Here is a 19,895-nt window from a genome sequence, read left to right as displayed (position 1 = left end):
TATACACTAACTTCATACAGTTAGTCATGACCACCTTCTGTTTGTGTGTGGATGGCTATTTTCTGCTTTTGAAGGAATTGCACTGATTGGTTTAAGTCAAGCACTATACAGCAACGTAAAGCAGATTATTGGCCAAGAGCTTGTTTTAAATTTGTTTCTCTGAAAGAATACAATGTGTGATCTTAATGAGGAGTGGTGAGAGAAGTGATCACTTGATGTTACTAAAGAATAATTGGTGACTGTAATTTTCTTGACATTATATATTTATATGTGCAATTATATATTTATGTGCAAAGCTCTCTGATGAAGGGTCTAGGCCTGAAACGTCAGCTTTTGTGCACCTAAGATGCTGCTTGGCCTGCTGTGTTCATTCAGCCTCACATTTGATTATCTTGGAATTCTCCAGCATCTGCAGTTCCCATTATCTCTGATCACCTTCTGACCTGATTTGAGGTTTTCTTGTCTGTCAGGCCTTCATTCTGCATTGTTGCGTCTACTGGCAACTAACTATCCTCACCTGTGTATGGTGGATGACTGGATGTGTGAGGAGGAAGTGACAGGCACAGAGGCACTGCTTTCCAGGATGCTGCTGACCAGCCGGGCCAAACGCCATACACCCAAGAAGCTGCAGGAAGGTATGGCATGAAAACTGACTTGTGGTCACGTGGAAACCAAGGATACCTCAGGAGTTCAGATAATATCTATAAATCATTTAAAAATCACTAGTAATAAAACAATTGACCATTTAACAGGTATTTTGGTATTGTGCATGGATAATATATCCAGTTCACTGCTGTATCAAATCTGTTATCGTTTTCACCTTGATCACTCTTTATTTGATACTTGCCTAATATTTGAGGGCTTAACCTGTATTCTGACATTCTTCGTATCGCTCACTTACCTGTTGTACAATTTCAATTGATCCTGTTGTCTCCAGCTTTCCAGGTGGCTTCTAGCAATTACACTCAACTGATGCAGACCTTGGAGGACTTGACACTACTGTCTGCCAGTGAGCTGATCCCATTTGCAGAAGCATTGATGTTGGATTTGTATCGGTTGCTTGATGCAGATGTTCCCCGACGAATTCTCCAGACAGTCAACCAGCTCTGGATGCTTCTCAACACTGTTATGCCAAGGAGGTAGCAGTGTCTTTTATATAAATGTTACCTAATTGTTCACTAATTAATTTATGTTCTGTGTTAAGTATTGTTACCTTGAGTGATCTTGACAGAAGGTGATCCATAAAAGCTCTTCCTAGAGCTTCCTGACAAATATCTAAATTGTGTTTTGGTGTATATTTACCATTTTGTAATCTCCCACTGACAGGAATTAGAAAATGCATCCATTCTGTATTCAGTCAGAAGGGAACTGTTCAGGGACATTGTCAGTAATATCAGTCTTGTCAGTTTCTTTACATGTAAATATCCCTGACAAGCTTCAGCCAAATATTCTTTTGCCAAGACTGATTCTTATTAGCAAAGACTGACTTGAGCTTTGAGTTTGTAATTGATTAATTCATTAACTTGAGACGGACACCTGTTTTTCTTCAGATCAGTTGTTTAAATATTATCCATGCCAGTAAGTGCAGTTTTCCTCTTGTTCTAAAGATGCCAACTCATGCTGGTTACAGTTCACTTAACAATCAGGATGCCCATAGACACCGTTTTAAATTTTTAGGAAGAAATTTATACTTCAGTTAGGCAGCTTAATGAATGAAACATCAAGATTCAACATTTTTAAGATGTTGAAGGTGTATTTGTGTTGTTTTCTCATGATGTGGAGGTACTGGTGTTGGACTTGGGTTGAAAAGTTCAGAAATCACACGACACCAGGTCATAGTTCTGAGGAAGGGTCACTGGACCCAAAATGTTAATTCTGATTTTTTTTCCCTCTCAGTTGCTGCAGACCTGCTGAGCTTTTCCAGCAACTTGTTTTTGTTCCTGGTTTACAGCAACCACAGTTTCTTGTTTTCATCAAGAGTAGGACCCTGATTCTTCCCTTCTAGTCCAGGTTGCTGACACTAATTGTAATTTTTAAATCAACCTGTCTGAGTATGCAGAGTGTGAAGTGAGCTATGTGAATTAAATATTTAAGATCTGCGTCATGGTTCTTACTTAATCACTCAAATTGTTTCCAAGTTTTCATTTTAAAAGTTAAAAGTGTTTTATCATTAGGGCATACTGGAAATGGCTTCATTCTGTAAGGGTCTTGATTGAACACTGAACACTGTCTTGTTGGTTTTCAATAACCGACAAAGCATAGCCAATGTCATGTCTCTGTTTTGAAGGCTGTGGGTGATGACAGTGAATGCCTTGCAACCAAAAACCAAACTGCTTCGCCAGCAGAAGTACACTCAGAATGACCTGATGATTGATCCGCTGATCGTGTTGCGATGTGACCGGAGAGTGTACAGGTGAGTCACCAACAGCAAACAGGAGCATGAGTCACTTCACATGTATTCAGTTAATATAGATGCTTGGCTTAATAGTCCATTTGGTTCACAGGGAACGAGTAATGGGCTTGTTCACCCAAATGGATGCTGTCCTATTCGTGAACGTTCTAATAAATTTTCAGTTTTTCTTCATCCTCTCAATTAATTAATTATTTTCTGTTAAGAGCAGAAGAGCAACAAGGGAGAGAATAAGGCCTCCTTAAACAGCAATGAGGTCAACTGTTGTGTGACTGACAACAAGAGATGGTCCGTCCTTATAGTGGAGAAAGACATGGAGGCTAGGGTACACGGGGAATTAAACCTTGATACTTTAAACAGTCCACATTACAGAAGAAGAGGCCTTAAAGGTGGATATCTCTCTGGAACCTGATCAAGTATATCCCAAGACATTCGCAGAAAGTTAGGGAAGAATTTGCAGGCCATCTAGCATAGATAATTGTATCTTCTACAGCCACAAATAAGATGCTAGAAGGCTGGAGGGTGGCTAATATTATGCCTTTATTTAAAAAAGGCTGCAAGGAGAAGCCTGGGCACTATAGATCAGGGAGTCTGATATCAGTGGTGGGTAAGTTGTCGGAGGAGATTCTGAGTGTTAAGATTTACATGCATTTGGAGAAGCAAGGAATGATTACGGATAGTCCGCATGGCTTTGTGCAAGGGAAACTGTTAGTTCTTTGAGAATGTAACCAAAAAGCAGCAATAGACATTGTCTATGTGGGCTTTCACTAAAGCCTTTGACAGGATTCCCAGTGGTAAACTAATTAGTAAAGTTAGATCACATGGGATTCGAGAAAAGCTTACCAATTGAATACACAATTGGCTTTATGGTAGGAAATAGAGTGGTGACATTGGAGAATTGTTTTTCAAGCTGGACGCCTGCAACCAGTGGTGTTCCACATGGATTGGTGCTCAGTCCACTTCTGTTTGTCATTTATATAAATGATTTGATTGAGAATTTAGGAGGCATTGTTAGTAAGTTTGTAGACGAAACCAAAGTTGATGGTATCCAGTGAACAAGGTTATCTAAGATAACAAAGATGTCTTGATCAATTGGACTTACGTTGGGCCCTAGTTACCCCAACTTTCATCGAAATATGAAAGCTAAATGCTTATTGTTTGGCTGGCTATGATTCCATGTCGACTATTTTATAGATAATCTGTGGTTTCAATGTCTTTTGATATTTGCCTTCTCCCTAGGTGCCCCCCACTAATGGACATTACCTTGCACATGCTTAATGGATACCTTCTAGCTTCAAAAGCCTACCTAAGTGCTCACTTGAAGGAGAATATGGATCATGACAGCAAACCATATCAGAATAACACCGTGGGGGTAGTAGGGCAACCCGAAGCCCCAGAAGTCACAAGAGAGGAGCTGAAAAATGCTTTGTTATCAGCCCAGGTAAAAACGCAAGTCTGATCACAGAATTATTATGGTGTAGAAGGATGCCATTTGGCTCACTCTATCAGGGTGTGTGCTGCAGCATCTTGGGTATTGACCAGTGTGTGTTATGAAGCAACTGGCTGTATTCTTCATCCTTTGGTCTGTTTGTCCTAGGACAATGGAATTTAGAGCAGCAGACATTAGAAAGACAAAAAGCAAAGGCACCAAGAAAAAATTGGAGAAGGTTAAGGGACTATAAATGGACAGACTTCCCCCATGTCGACATCATAGGATTCCAAAAAGGGTAGCTGCAGTGATAGTGGTGCTAAATGTTTTGGGTTCTAGAGAGAGCCAGCAGATTGGAAGTCAGCATTGTAAAACTGCTATTAAAGAACAGAGGGAGAGAGAAAATACAGAACTGCAGGCCACCTAGCCTAAGATTAGTTTCTAGGGGAATTGTTGAGATCATTGTAATATGTCACCCCAACTTTATGACAGCCATTCTTTTGTTCAGGACTTAACTAGGTAATGAAGAGGTTGGAGTAGAGAGGAACCTGGGTAGATGTTATACATTTGGAATTCCATAAGTTATTTAATAAGATGCTACACAGAATGTTAAATTATGCAAGTTAGGTTCTCAAGTATTTGGAGAATAAAGTAGTCATGTATAGAGAGGATTGATTAGCATACAGAAAGCAGAGTCAGTACAAACTGGGACTTTTCAAATTGGTAAGCTGTTTCTAGCAGTGTACAGTACAGAATTAATTTGCACAGACAGTAATTTTTCTATGTTGTTTGCACAAAGCTAGGTGGGATTTCAATTGGAAGGACAATACGAGGGGATTGCAGAGAGTTACAAAGAAATTGAAGCGGCAATAATGTAATAGCTGGGTGTAATATGGGTGCAAGTAAGGTTATGTACTTGGTAGCAAAATCTTTTTTTAAAAAGTCGTAAGTTATAAAGCTTTCAAATGTTGATCTTCAGGGAGACTTGGATGTATTCCTACAAGGTATACAACGCACAAAGCAAAATCAAAAATAAATACACAGATTGTGGGAATACTCAAATCTCGCAGCAACTGAGGAGAGAGAAACCATTAACATCTCATGTCTGAGACTTTTCAGGATAAGGGACCGATCGTTTACAACTGAGTTCAGGATAAATTTCTTTGCTCAGATCCATGAGACTGCCTCCCTCCTAAGGATTGAGTGTGCACTGCTGAGCATATTCAGGACTGAGATCAATTTTTGATCTTTATGGAAATCGGGAATTTTTAGAGGTGGACAAGAAAGTGGAGTGAAGTTGCTCAGCTGTAGTTATGCTAAATGTGTCAAGGGGCCACATGGTGTTCTCCTACTCCAATTTCTTATGTTCTGGTGTGATATGTGTGCTGTTCCTTCCTCTTGCCACAGGACTTGAATCAAACTCAAATTTAGGAGCGCCCAAGTGTGATTTGAGAAATACCACCCACAGTTGCTCAGTTTAGGTCTCTACGAACACCATGGAAATTGCAGGAATGTGTAGAAACAATGGGGTCGCAGTCATGTCAGAAGGCACACACACACCCTGCATTACCCCAGCTTTCTGTTAAAAAAAAATCCTAGAATAATGCAGTCCTGATGGTGGTTATTTGGTCTTTTTTAAATTCATTCATAGGGTGTGGATGTCACTGTCTAGGTCAGCATTTATTAACCAAATGGTATTTAAAAGGCAACCATATTGTTGTAGGTCTGGAGTCACACATACATCAGACAAGACAGCAGATTTCCTTCTCCAAAGGGCATTAATGAACCAGATGGGTTTTTACGAAAACTGGTTGTCGTCATTAAGGCAGCTTTTAATTCAAATCTCGTCTATAGCCATGATAGAATTCGAGTCCATGTCCCAGTGCATTAGCTGGGGGTTTTGGATTACTAGTCTATGACATTACTACTGTACCACCACCTCTCCATCTGTGCCAGCCGTTCATGGCCCTGCAAGTTGTCCCACTTTAAATATGCCTAATGAGTTATAATTGAATCTTCATCAGTACCCTTTCCAGTGCATTTTAATTTATAAAACTACATGGATCTGTGTTTTTAAAAAAAAGTAATCAAAATCCAGTTGAATTGAAACAAAAGTATGTTTGTATGCAGTCTCCAGGAAACAGCATTATTTTGGCAACTCCAAACAGAAAAGGTAAATCTGATGCCACAAAATAAACAAATTTTCCTTTACAGGACAGTGCAGCCATTCAAATTTTATTGGAAATCTGCTTGCTTACTGACGAGGAGCGATCACAGAGTGCAGGAAAGTTCCTGAAGCTGCAGGACCAAACCAACAATCTGTCTGAATCTTTGGAGAATACTCAGGCAACTTTACTGAGCAATGTCCGCGAGGTGCAGTGTCTCATCTGCTGTCTCCTGCATCAGATGTTTATTGCAGATCCAAATATTGCTAAACTTGTTCACTTTCAGGTCAGTGCTGTATAGTTTAAGTTGCATTTCTTGCACTTCTCTACATGCTTCAAAGGAAAGAAAAACTACTTCTCAAATGAAGCATATGATGGTTTTTAGGGTACGCCTTGGAAATGGCTCAAGGCAGATCATGTCCACATGTTGTTTTTGAGAGTGGTACGGGTGGTCGTGGGCTGCCTTTACAGTGAAGAATAGCGTTGTTCAGTCCCAAGGGTGTGTTAAATACATGGTCAGTTGCATTTACTCGTTAGACTGTATAGTCCAACCTCTCTTGAGGTAACTATTTAATTTCATAGGAACTCTCCAAAATCTGTGCTTTACATGGAGACTTTAAGAGGGCTTTCATGTAGAGGAATTGTCCAACATTTTTATTTTATTTCCCAGGCAATTCCTTCAGATTCTACCGTGATGGGAATTTCACATGCTCCCAATGTGAAACTCCCATCCATGCTGGAATAATGACTGTCTGGTCATCAGAAAATCCAGGCGTTGCTTTCTTTCCATGAAAGGAGCCTGATTGAGTTTTTCCAACTCCTTGTTTTTTCCAAAAGAATTAGTATAGTCATTTGTGCTAATCTTAGGAAATTGAGAATATTAATTATGGCTGATGTTTACACAGGGTTATCCAAGTGAACTGCTGCCTCTGACTGTGGCTGGAATTCCCTCCATTCACATATGTCTGGATTTCATCCCAGAACTTTTAGCACAACCACAACTGGAGAAGCAGGTAATACAATAACTGTCTTTAAATGTAATTGTAATACAATTCTGTATTTTGTGTGCATGCTTGAAAGTCAGGCTTAATAGAAGATGCTGAATAGTTGAAAGACATTTATAGTAACAATCTGCATTCCTTTAGCCATCTGGTAATGGATGGCTCAAAAATGGCTGACACCTTTTTTGATACTTCAATTCAAATCATCTGCTGCTTAAGATGACACTTCAGTCATCACTTGTCCTTTCCCATTAGTTACTTCTGATCTTTAGTGTAAGAATTCCAGCAGAAACTAACTTCTGCCCATTCTCTGAAGCCACAAGCTCACTTTGCACTAAGTCAACCCACTGCTTGAAATCTAGCATGCAAAAATGGAGAGGGTGTGGGAACTCGGCTGTGACGTGTAGGTTATACCTCTGGCCACCTTGGGTTTGTGAGGGCAGCAGGTACTTGAGCTGGTTAAGCTGAGCAGCCCAAAAAGAATTTTATCTACATGCATTTGGAAAGGCAAGGATTGATTAGGGATAGTCAGCATGGTGTTGTGCATGGGGAAATCCTATTTCACAAACTTGATTGTGTTTTGAAGACCAAGAAGATAGATGAAAGCAGAGCAAGTAGACTTTATCTACATGGATGTTAGCAAGGCCTTCAACAAAGTTCCGCATGGTAGACTGATTAGTAAGGTTAGATGGTAGTATAGTGAACAGTGAAGAAGGTCATCTAAGAGTAAGCAGCAATGTGAACAACTCGGCCAATGAGCCATAGAATGGCAGATGGAGCTTAATTTAGATAAATGAAGACAAACAAGGGGAGGACTTAGACAGTTAATGTGTAGTCAAACAGAGGGACCTAGGGGTGCAGGTATGTAGTTCCTTGAAAGTGGTGTCACAGGTAGACAAGGTGATGAAGGTGTTGGCAATTACGTTCTTCAGTCAGAGCATTAAGTACAGGAGTTAGAACGTCAGGTTACAACTGTACAAGACATCAGTAAAGCCACATTTGGAGTACTGCATACAATTCTGGTCACCCTGCTACAGGAAGGAAGTTATTAAACTGGAAAGGGTGAAAAAAGATTTTACAAGGGTATTACCAAGATTGAGTTGTAAGGAGAGGCTGGATATGTTGAGACATTTTTCCTTGGGAGTGTGAAAGGCTGAGGGATAAACTCATGAAGGTTTATCAATCAATCACGAGAGGCATAGAGAAGGTGAATAGCCAAGGTCTTTTCCCCATGGTAGGGGGGTCCAAAACCAGAGGGTATAGGTGAGAGGGGAAAGATTTAAAAGGGATCTAAGGGGGCAACATTTTCACAGAAGGTGGTGCATATATGGAATGAGCTCTCAGAGGAAATGGTAGAGGAAGTTACAACATTTAAAAGACATAGAACAGGCACATGGATAGGAAAGGCATGGAGGGATATGGGCTAAATGTGGCAAATTGGACTAGGTTGGCATGAGCATGTTGGGCCAAAGGGTCTGTTTCCATGCTGTATGACTCTGACTCTACCTTTAAAAGCACTTCTGACCAGTCTGTAAATCAGTATGATAAAATTACTAGACCATCGTTAACTTCTTTAAAACTTCATTATGGAAAATAATCAATCTTCATCAGAATAATTGATATTTTCTATTTTCAGACATAAGAGAATTGATCTGATTCTGCATATTGAATTTTCACCACATTTTTAATTTGTACTCATCATGTCCAATACCTGCATAAAGTGCAGCCTCTCCTCAACCTAATAGGAGTTTAAGTTGATGTAAAGAATTTTTGAAAATAATTAGTTCTAAAAATTCTAATAAATCACTTCTATATTTAGATATTTGCCATTCAGCTTTTGGCCCACTTGTGTATCCAGTATGCACTGCCCAAATCTCTCAGTGTTGCCCGCTTGTCCATCAATGTCATGGGAACAGTACTCACAGGTGAGGTCCTCAATTGCTGGTAAGACATTAAACCATCCTTTGCGTTTATTCTAGCGTAAAATGCATCATAGACCAAGTTTTTATGAGAATGAGCTTGTTTTTCATTCACTAAAAGATCTACTTTGCTCCAACGCTTCTTAAAAGGGTAAATATCCTGAGTCACTACTCTAAAATAGAGAAAAGATACCAGTCATCTAATTTAAGGCAATATCCCTTGCAACTACAGTACATTCCAGAGAGGAATAAAGACCAAGACAGGGTGGGCTTTGGAAAGCACCCATGGCTAAGCAAGGAAGTTAAAGGCAACATAAAGTCAAAAACTACGGTACACTATAATGCAAAATTCATTGGCAGGTTGGAAGATAAGACCAATAAAAGGTTCCTTAAAAAAAAGTGTAACAAAAAGAGAGGTAAATTTTGAAAGAAAACTCACACAAAATATAAAATGAATAACAAAAGCTTCTCTAAGTATACAAGAAAGAAGTGCACAGCAAAAGTAAATGTTGTTCCCTTAGCGGACAAGGCTGTGTAGTTAATAATGGGGGGCTATCGAAATGGCAGAAACACTGAATCAGTATTTTGCCTGAGTTTTCATGATGGAGGACATTGAAACTATCCCAATTATAATAATCTGGACACAATGATGGCACAATGATAGGAAAATTCTAATTATAATAGGTAATGCAAATGTTATCGAAAGGAAGGAACTTAACACGATCACCATTACTTGGGTAAAAATACTGAACAAACTATTGGGATTAAAGGCAGACAAGTTTCCAGTGCCTGATGGCCTATATCTTGGGGTCTTGAAGGAAATAGCAGCAGCATAGTGGATGCATTAGTTATAATATTCCAGAATGAGGTTCCAGTGGATTAGGAAAATGCTAATATAACATCCCAATTCAAAAAGGGTGGCAGAAAGTAGGAAAGATGTGTTAGTTCGACATCTGTTGGAATCTATTAATAACAAATAATGGGACATTTGGAAAGTCAAAACACAACCTCTAAGAGTCAACTGGTTTTATTAGGGGTAAATTATATTTGACTAATTTACTAGAGTTTTTTGAAGATGTAACGAGAAAAGTAACTCACTCATGGAGGTTCTGTAGACATAGTATATCTCAATTTCCAAAAAGTATTTGAATAAGGTTGTACATAAAAGGTTAATGCACAAGGTAAGATCACACAGGGTTGTGGTAATATATTCTCTTGGATAGAGGATTACCTAACCAATAGAGAGCATAGTTGGGCTAAATGGGTCTTTTTCTGGTTGGCAAGCTGTAAGTACCACAGGATTCGGGTTTTGAGGGTCCCAACTATTCACAATTGTATTAATGTCTTGGATGCAGGGATAGATTTAGGAGGCAGCGATGGCCTACTGATATTATCACTGGGCTGTTAATCCAGAGATCCAAATAATGTTCTGGGGACCTGGGTTTGAATCCAGCCATGGCTATGAATATCTGGAATTAAGAATCTAGTGATGATGGAGTCCATTGTTGATTGTGAGTAGGAAACCAGATGGGTTTTTCATGCCGTATAGGGAAGGAAACTGCCATCCTTACCTGGTCTAGCCTACATGTGACTCCAGACCCACAGCAATGTAGTTGACTCTTAACTGCCTTCTGGACAAGTAGTGATGGGCAATTAGTGCTGGCCTACCCAGCAATGCCCTCATCCTGTGAGCAAATAAAAATAATTAGAATATGCTATAGTCAAATGTGTAGATGACACTAAAATAAGTGGGAAAAGTAAGTTGCAGTGAAGAAATAAGTCTGCAAATGGATATGGATAAGTTGAGTGGATAAGCCAAAACTTGGCAGATGGAGTTTAACATGGATAAGTGTAAGATTATCCTTTTTAGTCAGAAGAATAAAAACACAATTCATTATCTAAATGGAGAGAAAGTTCAAAGTGCTTCGGTGCAGAGATCTCGATGCCCTTGGAATCTCAAAATGCTAGTATTTTTGTACAACAAGTAATGATGCAGATACAATTTTAACATTTATTGCTAAAGGAATAGGATATTAAAGTAGGAAAAGCTTCTTGCAACTGGTGAGACTGTCTGAAAGTGTGCACACAGTTTGGTCTCTTTACATAAGGAACTATGTAATTGTATTGGAGGCAGTTAAGATTCGCACCTAATTCTAGGCTTGTCTTACGACGAGAGATTGAGTAGTTCAGGCATGTACTCGCTGGTGTTTTGAAAGATGAGAGGAGATCTAACTGAAACACAAGAGGCTGGAAGGGATTGAAAAAGTATACCTAGGCAGGATCTTTCCACAATGTCGGCAATCTGGAGACATCATAGCTTCAGACTAAGGGCTGGCACATTTAAAACAGGGATGAAAGGGAATTACTTTTTCCAAAGACTTTTTCCAAGTATTTATGGAATTTGCTACACCAGAGAACAATGGTGTGAAGACTTGAATAAATTTGAGATAGAACAAATTTTTAATTAGTAATGGTTTAAAGGGTTATGGGGAGCAGGCAGTTAAGTGGAATTGAAGCTAGACTATCAACCATGATCATATTAATGGAGCAGGCTCAAGGGATTGAATTGACTACTCCTGGTTCTTACTTCCTTATCTGCAGTCATTTTACAGAAAGCACAAATTAAAGTCAAAAATTAAATCTCTTAAAATATCCAACTTTGAAACAGTGTATAAAGCCACCAAGAAATCACTATTGCTCTTTGGTGCTACCATGGTTTAAGCAAACAGATGGGGTTTTTAATAAATTTGATTTCCTCTGTAAAAATCCAGATTGGGATTCCATAGGTTTGGATTTGTAAAGGATAGTGACAACTAGTGAAGGTAATAAGTTCTACAATTATTGACTTTTGGAAAAAAATGCAAGAGTGCATTAAACACATGGATATTATAGATAGTGATTGCATGAGATCATTGACCTTTTAGTAGGGTTTCGAGGAACACAAATTAGCGATCTTCCCATATTTGTTAAGACAGTGATGGAGAAAGAGATTGGAAAGTTTTTGGTTACTATTTGCAAAGTAAAACTTCAGTTTCCACGACAAATGAACTTTACAACAATATTCACTTTTTTTCTATGTAGTATTGACCCAGGCTAAGCGGTTTGCTTTCTTCATGCCTACATTGCCCTGTTTGGTTTCTTTCTGTCGAGCCTTTCCTCCACTATATGACGATGTAACCTCATTACTAATACAGACTGGACAAGTATGTGCCTCGCATGTTGCTACTCAGGCACAGGATATTGACCCCATCATTAAACGTAAGTATTTGAGAGTTAATTGATTTAAAAATACTGTTTATTGACTCTAGATTAAATAAAAAAAATTTGTATGCACCTGCAACCCCACACAATTAAATTTGTTATTGGCCAAATGACCAGCCCTGTTTAGTATAGTTAGTTGAAGAGCAGCATCTTTAGGTTTGGAACTGGAAACAAAAACCAGTAAATTCATGTTGCATTTCTGGTTAACGACTCATGTCAGGCTTCTTTAATAACACATGACATACTGGAGGGATGTGCTTTAAACTTTGAAATGAAGGTATGTAGCTACGTAGTGAGCAAGCCTACCTCCAGCTTTATGCAAACCAGTGAACCCTCCATTCAGCCTTGGTTCGATACATTGTAGTATAATGTAACTGAGATGCTATCTTGAAATGTGTAACTTCATTGTGGTTGGTTGTCTCGCCGAGCTGGTTTGTGGTTCTGCAAACGTTTCATTACCGTACCGGGTAACATCATCAATGCGGCCTCCAATGAAGCAAAGGCTGCACTGATGATGCTAACCACCAGAGTAATGAAACTTCTGTGGAAGAGCAAACCAGCTCGGCGAGCCAACCAACTACAGCACCCACAACCTGAGCTACAGATCAACTCCAAAACCATATGTAACTTCATTATAATCCCACATGACTAAGTAGTTTTGACCAATGGCATTGTAATCTGGACACAATGATGGCACAAAGATAAGTAGGGAAATAAGTTTTGTTCATAATATGATCTTACAAAGGGATATCGATAGGTTAAATGAATAGCCAAAGTCTGGCAAATAGAGTATAATGTGGGAAATTGTCCATTTTGGCAGAAAGAATAAAAACAAAGCATATCACAACTGACGAGAGGAATACAGGGAGATCTGACTGTCCTCGTGCAAGGTTAATATGCAGGTTCAAGCAAGTAATCAGGAAAACCAATAGAATGTTATGGTTCACTGCAGGCGGAGTGGAAAGCAAGAGTAGGGAGGTTATAGTTCAGTTATATAGGGCACTGGTAAGACTGCATCTGGAATACTGTGTATAGTACTAGTTACCATACTTACAGAACGATGTTAATGCTTTTGAAGCAGTTCACAGAAGGTTTACTGACTAACATCTGGAATGAACAGATTGCCTTAAGAGGAAAAGATAGGCTAGTATCCTTTTAATGTTTGTTGGAGGTGACTTAATTGAGTGGATAAGGAAAGGATGTTTCCTCTTATGGGAGAATCTAGAACTAGGGCTCAACCATTTAAGACAGATGAGTTTTTTTTTGAGGACTCAGTCTCTTTGTGAGTCCCTTCCTCAAAAGGCAATGGATTTTTAAATATTTAAATATTTTTAAGACAGAAATCTTTCTGATCCCTTCAAATAGCTATTGAATTATCTTTTGAATGGTATACCAAATCTGCTGCTTTCATTCTGTCGGTCAGAGCATTCCAGGTCTCTCAAACTCCATGTGTAAAGACATTTCTCTCATGTCACAGTTCAATTGTAAATTTTCTTAAATCTGTCTGTTTATTGACCCTTATGCCACTAAAAATATTTATTTAAGGGGAGGTGCTGGTATAGTGGTAATGTCACTAGCCTAGCAAACAGAACTGCAGGCTAATGTTCAGGGAACTTAAAGATTGTAAGGAGAAACTAGGGAATTGCAGATCTGTGAATTTGATTTCTGTTGTGGATAAATTGTTGTTGATTTTAGGATAGGATTTATGCATATTTAGGCAGAAATTATTAGGGATGGTTGGCATGACTTTCAACAAGAAAAATAGTGTCTCACAAACTTGATTTGAGTTTTTGAGCAAGTTACCAAAAAGATTGGCAAGGGCAGCAGACAGACTTTCACTGAAGCCTTCAATGACGAGGGTTGCTTTTCACATTGGAGGCCTGTCACCAGTGGTGTTCCACAGGGATCAGTTTTGGTTCTTTTGTTTGTCATTTATAAAAAATGATACGGATGAGAATATATTGGGCATGGTTAGTAAGTTTACAAACAGCACCAAAATTGGTGGCGTAGGCAGCGAAGGAAGTTTTCTAAAATTACAAAGGGACCTTGATCAAATGGTCAATGTGCTGAAAAATGGCAGCTGGAGTTTAATCTGGATAAATGAGGTATTGCATTTCGATACAACAAACAAGGGTAAGGCTGATACCATTAATGGTAAGGCCTTAAGAACCTAGCGGTTCTGGTTCATATTTATTTGAAATTTGCATCCCATGTATACAGGGTGGTTTAAAAGGTGTTTAGCATGCTTGGAGTTGGGAAATAGTGTTGAGGCCTCTTCTGGAATACTGGATCCAGTTCTGGTTAAAGGAAGATTATTAAGCAAGAGTCACCAGGAAATTGGGTTTGGCAGTTTTGAGTTATTAGAGAGAGGCTGGATAGGCTGAGACCTTTTTCAAGAGAGTAGAAGGTGGAAAGGTGACCCTAGAAGTTTATAAAATCATGAAGGGTAGCAGTAGAGTCAATGGTGGTTGTCTTCCTTTCTTTTCCCTTGGAAATGGGGGATTTCATGACAAGAGGGCACATTTTTAAGGAGAGAGATTTTAAAAAGACACAAAGGGCACATCTTTTACACAGGGTGGTTTTCGTGTGGAATGAACTTTGAGGAAGTGGTAGATGTGGGTACAGTTAAGATATATTTAAAAGACCTTTTGGATAAGTACATGAATAGGAAAGGCTTGGAGAGAAGAGCAGGAAAGTGGGACTAAGTTTAGTTTGGAGTTATGTTCGGTTTAGACTGTTCAGACCAAAGGATTGTTTCCATGTTCTGATTTTTATAACTCGAGGTAGATTTGATTACCAAGAGGTGAAAAATTATTGGGATATACAGGAGTTAACCATGATCTTATTGAATGGCAAGGCAGGCTGACTGGCATATTTCATGTCCCTTAACCAATACATTCTTGAATTTTAGTAGATTCACTTTTACTGTTTACTCTGTGGAAAATTTGACACATTTTACACAGGTCTCAAATATCTAAAGGAGAAGACAGAAGTAACTCCTCCTGACCACTACAGCAGTTCAGGTCTGGAAAAGACTAAAAAGAGTCAGACAGCTGTACCAGTGTGTTTGGACCCGGATGTGCTTCTTTGCCAGCGTGTTGAAGCAACATTTCTGGAGATAATAAACACAGCTGTTGTTGGAGTTTAGCATCAAAATTGAGAAAGATGTATGTCAAATATAAAAACCATTGTACCATCTCACACATGGTACTACCAGACTGTGGTGACAAGTTGGTTTTGAGGCAGTTGAAACTACAACATTGGATCTGGGGACTGAAACAGACTGCAGTAACATCAAAATGTGATAAACTTCATAAATGTTGGCAGGTTTGATGTGTCTCCACAGAAACGCCAATATATGTTTTCAAAAGAATTTTATATAGTTGACTAATTCCTGACCAAACCACAGTTTATTCCAGTTTTTAAAGAATCCCTGCTTACACAATGACCATAAAGTTAAACTGTGAATCTGAAATGACCATTTATTCTTTCATTTGCCTCAAGCTATTCTTTATCTACAGTACTCTCAAAGGACATGGAAGTAATTGTTTTCCAGCTGTACAGTTTTTAAACTTTTCATAACAATATGCATTTGTTTCGTACCAGAAGGAAGCTCAGGGGTTTGACATATTTTGGTAGATCATAACTGAGTGTGGGCGCTCCATCTTGCCCTGTTCCTATATGCTGTCTTCGTGATTCATGTGCGAGGACACCCAGATCTCCCATTTCAGAATTTTGCAGTTGGTTTTCCTGCATCTTCTGACTTTGAACATTTTCACTTAACTTCCTAAAATTGGTACGTTATTTGGGCTGGATTCAAACATTGTTGTACCAATATGCCACTCCTTTCAGGAAAAGTCCATTGGACTCCATGCCACAGTAGCAAGGGTAGTGTACTGCCTCTCAGCTACAACCCTGTGCTCCCCACTCATTCTAATTCCAATGACTTCTTGCCTTTTCCCTTTTTTTTTGGTCTTTAGGTGCCTTGACACTGTGTTTTCAATTTCTCTTGTTCTCTGTAGCTTCATGTTAATAGATCACTGCCATATGCATTTGTTGCTATCACTATGTACAATGTTATTTGCTTATTCTTGCATATAGTGTCAACTGACACTATCACAGACTTTGTTAGCTGTTCTTAATCTGCTGTGGAAGCTAACAGGAAAGTAGTTGATTTTGACTGCTATTGATCTGAAGCTCAAGCAAAGAAAATACACAAGGGAGAGTGACTAGAACTATAGTGAAGCTGTGCATTGTGTTTTTAGATGGTCTTTACTTTATAACTGTTGCTTAAAGCAAAATTCAAGTAAAATTTGTAAGAAACTATTTAATAAAGCTTCAAAAAAATTGACCACAGTTGACTGGCAAGTTATTATTCCAAGTGAAGATTCTCACATTTGCACACAGACTTCCCCCAGCCAGTTTTAATGCAGTAACAGGAGTTTGGGATTTATTCAGCAACTTGTTTAATGCATGTTTTTTCAGAAAAGGCATTATTACATGTCACATGTAGAGTCCACAGGAAGCATCTTCATTATGGTCTCCAGGTTCAACTAAGACATTATTAGTTACCAGACTTTTTTGAAAATTGTTAAGGACAATAGAATCTACACACCTACAAATAGTCTTATCTCTCAGAGTGACATTACTGCTCCATTTTAAATACTTAACAGCCTTGAATGAGCTGTGACAGCTATTCTTTCAATTAAAAGATTTTCACAACTGGCAAAAAGAATAGTTCATAACTGAATTTTCAGGTGATCAATTCACAGTATGTTTCCAGTCAGCTAATAGTCCCAAAAGTCACAGCAACATTGTTGAAGTTGTTGAGCTAGATGTAATACAGTGAGAGAATGTGCAGTAGAGAAATAAAAAAACAGGGCCACACAAATATTATGAATAAATTATTTATTTTCATCTGGAAATGTTTAAAAAGTATAAACCTTTTTAACAATTCAACCATAATTTTTTTTTGGACTGTATGTAGCTTTTAGTGTTTGCCACGATCTCCAGACTAAAATTTGTTCATAATTTGTTGAAAGACTCTTGAACCACAACTGCAGCTTTACAAGCAGGATGTTTTATACCAAAGTAGGACATTGCCCGGGGGGGGGGAAAAGGAGGGAGGGGGGGGGAAGGAAGAAGTAGTGGACCGGTCTTCACCACAGCTGGGGTCTCATCACTGCTTGCCCAGTTGTTACAGGCAACCAACTATTCAGCAAAACATGGCATGTTCTCCCAATATTTTTTCTTTTTTTTAAAAAATAAGCAAGGCATCAACTCTGTAAAATTCAACAATTAATAAAATTTAAGGAGTTTTTTTTTAAATCTACTGCAATTTCAGCTCAATCTATAAATATTTTGACAAAAAGATTAAATTATGAAATTTAAATAAGACAAAAACGTTTAAGCAATGCATTATTAAAGTACTGGGATTACTAGTGTTTGCACATGAAATGGACCACTTTCAGATCCTGGCATCAACATGACAGGAAATCAAAAAAAATGCTACAGATAGGAAAAGCATCAGTTTTCAGGCATTTTTGATCAACATTCATATTAAAGAAGAGTCCAATTAATTGACTTTTCCCCTATATTTAAAAGCAACCTTCAGCAATAAATTGTGGGTAACAGTGGAAAAGCTGCACTTTGACGGAACTCAAAGGCTAGTCCAACGGCACCTTCCAAACCTGTGACCTCTACCACTTGGACCGTGCCAACAGAACTATGGGAGCAGTAACAGTTGCAAGTTTCCCTCCAACACCATCTTGGCTTGGAAATTAAATGTAATGCCATCTCCATTATAAATACTGAAACTCCCTCCCCAACAGCACGGTGAATATGCTTACACATCAAGAATTGTGGCAGGTCGAGGCAGGAGCACAACAGTATGTAACATCCACATCCCATGAATGAATAAAAGACCTCTACGTAATCGCCTAGTTACTTAAAACTACTATTAACCACAAGGTCATGCATAGGGGTTAGCTGTCAAGAATGAATACAGATAAATGATTATTTAGGGGGCAAATGCGAGAAAAAGATTGTGGTAATTGCAATTACTGTAAACATTAATGCAAATTTCACCATTCAGCTGTCAGCACTGGTCTCCAAAAGTAGTTATACAACTAGGGAAAATGAAATTTGACAGCAAAAGAAACCAATTTTTTTTGTTGAGCTACAACAATTTAAATTTTAAAATTAGGCAAGTTTTACAATGAAAATGATATCATGGGAAACTAAAAAGCAAACACTGAAACTAATAGAATAAGTGAAAGTATGTTAATCACAGGATATCAGTAATGAGGTTCAACAAAACTGCAGACACTGGGTTTACAATAGATGTATCAAAGTATCATGCTGTAGAAGTCATCTTCATGAATGTGAAATTGCAGACACCCAATTCTCAATAATACCTGTGAGTTGAAGAAACCCAAGACAAGTGAAAGTACATAGAGCACTCACCTCTTAATAGTTCATCAATAACTGTGCATCCAATTCCCTTTCTCAACTAATGGACTCCAGACTTAGAACTTGAAAATAAATATGTTGGCAGGTGCACAATGAGGAAGAAAGACCACCAAATAATTTTATTTAACCTGCTAACAGCGTTCTGACATCACTTTTAGAAATAAAATGTGCAGCTACTGCAGTTTCTCAAATATCCTGGAATTTTGTGCTTAAGTATCCAGATTAAATGAACTAGGTAACCACTGTATATGTTTTACAAAAAGCTAAACACTGTTACAAATACATTTATGGTACTAGTGTGTATTCTGCTCTATGTTTCAACAATATGGAAGACAATGACCTGCAGCATTTAACAGGGATTTCGATAAAGTACAAATAAATTACAGGGAAAGTTAAGAAATGAGAATTAGCACTGATAAGTCTGTAGCTGCTATCCCAATATTGGAGCTATTTGCACAAGCATTCACTTCCTTCACAAGGAAGCAGCAGTGTGTACCATCTACAAGATGGACTGCAAAAATTCACCAAGGTTCCACAGATAGCACCTTTCAAACTCTCAACCACCACCATTTAGAAGGCCAAGAGCACCAGATACATGGTAACACCACCAGCTGCAGCCTTCCAAGCTACCCACCATCCTGACTTGAAAGAATATTGCCATTCACCCAGTGTTGCCACCACAAACATGGAACTCCCTCCCTAATGGTACTGTGGATCTATCTACACCAAACTGACTGCAGTGGTTCAAAAAGGCAGCTCACCTTCTCAAGGGAAATCAGGGATGGGCAACAAATGCTGGTCCAGCCACATTCCATGAGTAAGTAAACTAAAAAGAAACTCCTTTCAACTTGGCTGTGTTGTATAAGATATCCCCCAGCCAAAAAAATAACAATTCCACAACAGCATGAGGCATAGAATCCCTACAGTGCAGACAAAAGCTACTCAGTCCATCTGGTCTGCAGTGATCCTCCAAACAGCACCCAACCCAGAACCATATCCCCTTCACCCCACATTTCCCTTCACTAATTCACCTAGCCTGCATACACGACAGGGCAATTTAGTATAGCCAATCCACCTCACCTGCACATTTTGGACTGTGGGAAGAAACCGGAGAAAACCTACGCAGACACCGGGGAACAGTGAAAACTCCCACAGACACCCAAGATTGGAATTGTGAGGGGCAGCAATATTCACCAATGTGCCACGTATTTTAAGGTCATTTGAATCATAAGTATTCAA

The 19,895-nt window shown here is 38.7% G+C and overlaps 1 protein-coding gene across 3 annotated transcripts in view; it reads left to right on the top strand.

Moving 5' to 3' along the window:
- Window positions 1–16,530, top strand: part of ints2 (integrator complex subunit 2) — a 61,619-nt gene extending 45,089 nt beyond the window's left edge. For all 3 annotated transcript variants that reach the window (XM_048557539.2, XM_059655419.1, XM_048557538.2), the window contains exons 17-25: window positions 471–635; window positions 938–1,139; window positions 2,288–2,413; window positions 3,650–3,851; window positions 6,054–6,290; window positions 6,910–7,017; window positions 8,825–8,930; window positions 12,006–12,182; window positions 15,149–16,530. In XM_048557539.2, the coding sequence (XP_048413496.1) occupies window positions 471–635; window positions 938–1,139; window positions 2,288–2,413; window positions 3,650–3,851; window positions 6,054–6,290; window positions 6,910–7,017; window positions 8,825–8,930; window positions 12,006–12,182; window positions 15,149–15,333 (1,508 nt within the window). In that variant the 3' untranslated portion in view covers window positions 15,334–16,530. The remainder of the gene's footprint in view (window positions 1–470; window positions 636–937; window positions 1,140–2,287; window positions 2,414–3,649; window positions 3,852–6,053; window positions 6,291–6,909; window positions 7,018–8,824; window positions 8,931–12,005; window positions 12,183–15,148) is intronic.
- Window positions 16,531–19,895: the final 3,365 nt, after the last annotated feature.

The sequence above is a fragment of the Stegostoma tigrinum genome, chromosome 27, assembly GCF_030684315.1.
Source record: "Stegostoma tigrinum isolate sSteTig4 chromosome 27, sSteTig4.hap1, whole genome shotgun sequence".
Lineage (NCBI taxonomy): Eukaryota > Metazoa > Chordata > Chondrichthyes > Orectolobiformes > Stegostomatidae > Stegostoma > Stegostoma tigrinum.
This window is presented reverse-complemented; position numbering and strand designations above follow the sequence as displayed.